The sequence below is a fragment of the Haliotis rufescens genome, unplaced genomic scaffold (genome assembly GCF_023055435.1).
Source record: "Haliotis rufescens isolate VD_foot unplaced genomic scaffold, xgHalRufe1.0.p SCAF_8, whole genome shotgun sequence".
In the NCBI taxonomy this organism is placed as follows: Eukaryota; Metazoa; Mollusca; class Gastropoda; order Lepetellida; family Haliotidae; genus Haliotis; species Haliotis rufescens.
Genome location: NW_025964372.1, coordinates 9,695,946 through 9,701,945, shown reverse-complemented (window position 1 = coordinate 9,701,945; position 6,000 = coordinate 9,695,946). Strand labels below are relative to the sequence as shown.

Sequence of the window (6,000 nt, the reverse complement as noted above, 5' to 3'; positions counted from 1 at the left end):
GAGGCTGGTGTAACATGTCGAGGTGTACTGTGTACTGAGGCTCGTGTGACATGCCGAGGTGTACTGTGTACTGAGGCTGGTGTAACATGTCGAGGTGTACTGCAGCTTGTGTGACATGTCGAGGTGTACTGCAGCTGGTGTGACATGTCGAGGTGTACTGCAGCTTGTGGACACGTCGAGGTGTACTGCAGCTGGTGTGACATGCCGAGGTGTACTGCAGCTGGTGTGACATGCCGAGGTGTACTGTGTACTGAGGCCGGTGAGACATGCCAAGGTGTACTGCAGCTGGTGTGACATGCCGAGGTATACTTTGTACTCAGGCTGGTGTGACATGCCGAGGTGTACTGAGGCTTCTGTAATATGTCGAGTTGTACTGCAGCTGGTGTTACATGCCGAGGTGTACTGCAGCTGGTGTGACATGCTGAGGTGTACTGCAGCTGGTGTGACATGCCCAGAAGTACTGCAGCTGGTGTGACACGCCAAGGTGTACTGCAGCTGATGTGACATGCCCAGGTGTACTGCAGCTGGTGTGACATGCCGAGGTGTACTGTGTACTGAGGCTGGTGTGACATGCTGAGGTGTACTGCAGCTGGTGTGACAATCCGAGGTGTACTGTGTACTGAGGCTGGTGTCACATGACAAGGTGTACTGAGGCTGGTGTAACATGTTGAGGTGTACTGCAGCTGGTGACATGCCGAGGTGTACTGCAGCTGGTGTGACATGCCGAAGTGTACTGCGGCTGGTGTGACATCTCGAGGTGTACTGCAGCTGGTGTGACATGCCGAGGTGTACTGCGGATGGTGTGACATGCCGAGGTGTATGGTGTACTGAGGCTGGTATGACATGCCGAGGTGTACTGAGGCTGGTGTAACATGTCGAGGTGTACTGCAGCTGGTGTGACATGCCGAGGTGTACTGCAGCTGGTGTGACATGCCGAGGTGTACTGCAGCTGGTGTGACATGCCGTGGTGTGCTGCAGCTGGTATGACATGCCGAGGTGTACTGCAGCTGGTGTGACATGCCGAGGTGTACTTCAGCTGGTGTGACATGCCAAGGTGTACTGCAGCTGGTTTGACATGTCGAGGTGTGCTGCAGCTGGTTGGACATGTTGAGGTGTACTGTGTACTGCGGCTGGTGTAACATTTCGAGGTGTACTGCAGCTGGTTTGACATGCCGAGATGTGCTGCAGCTGGTGAGACATGTTGAGGTGTACTGTATACTGTGGCTGGTAGGACATGCTGAGGTGTACTGCAGCTGGTGTGACATGCCGAGGTGTACTTCAGCTGGTGTGACATGTTCAGGTGTACTGTGTACTGTGGCTTGTGTAACATTTCGAGGTGTACTGCAGCTGGTTGGACATGTCGAGGTGTACTGCAGCTGGTGGGACATGCCGAGGTGTACTGCAGCTGGTGGGACATGTTTAGGTGTACTGTATACTGCGGCTGGTGTAACACATTCGAGGTGTACTGCAGCTGGTGTAACGTTTCGAGGTGCACTGCAGCTGGTGTGACATGCCGAGGTGTGCTGCGGCTGGTGGGACATGCTTAGGTGTACTGCAGCTGGTGGGACATGCTGAGGTGTACTGTGTTCTGCGGCTGGTGTGACATGCCGATGTGTACTGTGTACTGCGGCTGTTGGGACATGCTATGGTGTACTGCATCTGGTGTAACATGTTGAGGTGAACTGTGTACTGCAGCTGGTGTGACATGCCAATGTGTACTGCAGCTGGTGTGACATGCCGAGGTGTACTGTGTACTGAGGCTGGTGAGACATGCCGAGGTGTACTGCGGCTGGTGGGACATGCCGAGGTGTACTGTGTACTGTGGCTGGTGGGACATGTCAAGGTGTACTGTGTACTGCCACTGGTGGGACATGGCGAGGTGTACTGTGTACTTCGGTTGGTTGGACATGCCGAGGTGTACTGCAGGTGGACGGACATGTAAAGGTGTACTGTGTACTGCCACTGTTGGGACATGCCGAGGTGAACTGTGTACCGCGGCTGGTTGGACATGCCGAGGTGTACTGTGTACTGCGGCTGGTGGGACATGCCAAGGTGTACTGTGTACTGTGTACTGCGGCTGGTGGGACATGCCGAGGTGTACTGTGTCCTGCGGCTGTTTGGACATGCCAAGGTGTACTGTGTACTGCGGCTGGTGGGACATGCCGAGGTGTACTGTGTACTGTGGATGGTGGGACATGCCGCTGTGTACTGCGGCTGTAGGGACATGCCGAGGTGTACTGTGTACTGTGGATGGTGTGACATGCCGAGGTGTACTGTGTACTGTGGATGGTGGGACATGCCGAGGTGTCCTGCAGGTGGTGTGACATGTAGAGGTGTACTGTGTACTGAAGCTGGTGTAATATGTCGAGGTGTACTGCAGCTGGTGTGACATGCCAAGGTGAACTGCAGCTGGTGTGACATGCTGAGGTGTACTGCAGCTGGTGGGACATGTAGAGGTGTACTGTGCACTGAGGCTGGTGAAATGAATGAAAGTTTTCTTCTTTTTGACCCGAAACATATTTCCAAGTTGTTGGCTATGAAATTCATTGAACACCAAATGTGTTGTATGTAATTGTCATACAACATTACAAACGTAGGAACTTGGCGAGTTATTTAAACCAAACTACACACATACCGTGTGCCCCAGTGTCTCCTACCATCTGCCAATACTATGTCCTACCCATTATGATGGCGTTATTGATTCTCACGGCAATGTCGTGCATTACCCTATACCCTGTGTCCCATGTATATCTCTAGCGAGAAGTGAAGAAGGAAGATGTATTGATTGTTTCCTGGCCCCTGCCTCCTGGTGACATATAGGCCATGAGCTTTTAGAAAGAAAAGCCTGTACGAGCATATCTGGTGACTGTACGTATCGTCTATTGTAAAGGACGTCATTGATACTATGACGTCACTACTCTGGCTCACCGTGACACCATGATTTGATATCAAAATGTTGTCATTGACCACTGGAATATATAGTGAGAATACTGATAATCATAATACATGGTAACTAATTCCCATGGCTGACGTCAAGGTGGAAATTGTTATCAAACTATCGGCACAGTGTATAACAGAGTAATTGGGTCGAAGGCAACTTAAGATGATGTAAGTTAACATCGATACCGCCCATCTCTGTAGTATAAATATAGTAGATTTGCAACATAATCTGTTTACCATTTGTTCTCATCCATTAACACCTTGTTGAGGAGACAAGGTGGTATCCATTGAGACAAAAATCAGAAATACCTTTGATTTCAAAACAACATATCTAGATTTGCCACCTTATCTAAGAACTCTGAAATGTGAGAAGGTAAAAATAGTCTCGTATCACTATTGCCATTGTGGTCCAACTATTACAGTAGCATTGCAATAGTCTTTTAATTTGCAATAGTTATAATCCTATTAACATGCACCACTCCCTATCAATGTAGTTACGTAATAGTGCGAGCATATCGGTAGAGTTGGTTTAACACATACACTCGAAGGAAATTCCCCTTGGAGCGACGCGCTGTCCCTCTATATTTCAGGATGTCACTGGTCACCGAGACTGTCCCTCGTTATTTCATGATGTCACTGGACACTGAGAATATCCCTCGTTATTTCAGTATGTCACTGGTCACCGAGATTTCCCTCGAAATTTCAGGATGACACTGTCGCTCGTTATTTCAGGATGTCACTGGTCACCGAGACTATCCCTCGTCATTTCAGTGTGTCACTGGTCACCAAGACTGTCCCTCGTTATACCAAGTACCACTAGTCACCAAGATTGTCCCTTGTTATACCAAGATGTCACTGGTCACCGAGATTGTCCCTCGTTATTTCAGTATGTCACTGGTCACCAAGGCTGTCCCTCGTTATTTCAGGATGTCACTGGACACCGAGACTGTCCCTCTTTATACCAAGATGTCACTGGTCGCCGAGATCGCCCTCGTTATTTCAGGATGTCACTAAACACCGAGACTGTCCCTCGTTATTTCAGGATGTCACTGGACACCGAGACTGTCCCTCTTTATACCAAGATGTCACTGGTCGCCGAGATCGCCCTCGTTATTTCAGTATGTCACTTGACACCGAGACTGTCCCTCGTTATTTCATGATGTCACTGGTCACCGAGATTGTCCCTCGTTATTTCAGGATGTCACTGGGCATCGAGGCTGTCCCTCGTTATTTCAGGATGTAGCTGGACACCGAGACTATCCCTCGTTATACCAAGATGTCGCTTGTCACCGAGACTGTCCCTCGTTATTTCAGTATGTCACTGGTCACCGAGACTACCCATCGTTATTTCAGGATGTCACTGGTCACCAGACTATCCCTCGTAATACCAAGATGTCACTGGACACCGAGACTGTCCCTCGTTATACCAAGTAGCACTAGACACCGAGATTGTCCCTCGTTATTTCAGGATGTCACTGGGCATGGAGGCTGTCCCTCGTTATACCAAGATGTCACTTGACACCAAGACTGTCCCTCATAATTTCAGGATGTCACCTGATGACTTGAATCCTCACATATCAAGACATTCTCCTTCTGATAGTACTTCAACTAGATTCGTTTTGGTATGCACTAAGAGCATGTCTTCGGTTCTGACTTAAACGAGAATCATTGTTACTGTGACATTTTCCCAGGACAATCCAACAGACAAGCCACAACATTGCAAGGGCCGTTTAATGTTATACAACTTATAATACTTCCCTCTATACTAAACATGACATTTTGGAAGTTGTTTAAAAGTTAATATATCTTTACCATTTCACATATATTGATATTCCTCTGGAAAAAAAGGGGCTCCTGTAATCGTATAGTCTGACTGATCACGTGACGGTATGCGTGGCAGGTGGTGTGCAGGGGTTGGTTGTTGTCCACGTCATTGTCGTGGCTTGCTCTGACTGTGGTAAGTACTGTAGGCACACTGCTGTATTCGTTTTCAGAAATGGTTATCCAAATCTATACATACAAGGCTACCAACACGGTTTTTTCGAGGTTATTGAGTAGAAGTGTTGGCAATAATTTGGTATCCGAGGGTTTCTGTGTTAGCATATGCATAGCTTCGTTATTCTAATCTTTACTGTTTTGGTAGTCTTCATGTTTAAGAAACTATTTATTATTATCCTATATTAGTATGCCTCGTCGTATAAACTATTGTTATGTCAGTCCATTGATTCTGTTTCACGTGTGCCCTGTTCTCTGCAAAGTCAACTTACGTTCTTCGAATGAAACTCAATATGATGTGTATCAATTATGTAGGTGATGAGCGGCAACTTCAAATGTCAGGGTAGCATCTGTTACTTGATCAATAAAATGGTTTGACAGGAGCCGTGGAACCCGGTAAGACCGACTGGTCTGTACTGCAGGAATGACAGCAGGAATCTTGGTTTATACGGTCTCCACACATATTGCAGGAACAGCGTGCACCAAACTGAATCACTTCTGGATGAAGGACATCTTGTAAATATTAATAAAAGCCTCTTATTTGCTCCTTGACACGAAAAGGTCTCCCCGTCACAGAGAGCTGACACAGGAAGGTGTCCCCGTCACAGACAGCTGACACAGGAAGATATCCCCGTCACAGACAGCTGACGCAGGAAGATATCTCCGTCACAAACAGCTGACGCAGGAAGGTCTCCCCGTCACAGAGAGCTGACACAGGAAGATATCCCCGTCACTGAGAGCTGACACAGGAAGATATCCCCGTCACAAACAGCTGACACAGGAAGGTACCCCCGTCACAGACAGCTGCCACAGGAAGATATCTCCGTCACAGACAGCTGACACAGGAAGGTACCCCAGTCACAGACAGCTGACACAGGAGGATATCCCCGTCACAGACAGCTGACAAAGGAAGATATCCCCGTCACAGACAGCTAACACAGGAAGATATCCCCGTCACAGACAGCTGACACAGGAAGGTATCCCCGTCACAGACAGCTGACACAGGAAGATATACCCGTCACAGACAGCTGACACAGTAAGATATCCCCGTCACAGACAGCTGAC

General features: G+C 48.4%; 2 protein-coding genes across 2 annotated transcripts in view; one reads left to right on the top strand and one right to left on the bottom strand.

Moving 5' to 3' along the window:
* Positions 1–1,419: 1,419 nt before the first annotated feature.
* On the bottom strand, positions 1,420–2,421 carry LOC124123937 (mucin-3A-like). The gene has a single exon (XM_046487142.2). The coding sequence runs from the start codon at positions 2,419–2,421 to the stop codon at positions 1,420–1,422; it is 1,002 nt and encodes a 333-aa protein (XP_046343098.2).
* A 2,430-nt stretch (positions 2,422–4,851) lies between these two features.
* LOC124123941 (sushi, von Willebrand factor type A, EGF and pentraxin domain-containing protein 1-like) overlaps positions 4,852–6,000 on the top strand; it is a 68,783-nt gene continuing 67,634 nt past the window's right edge. The window contains exon 1 of the mRNA XM_046487145.2: positions 4,852–4,897. The gene's annotated coding sequence lies outside the window, so the exon portion shown is untranslated. The remainder of the gene's footprint in view (positions 4,898–6,000) is intronic.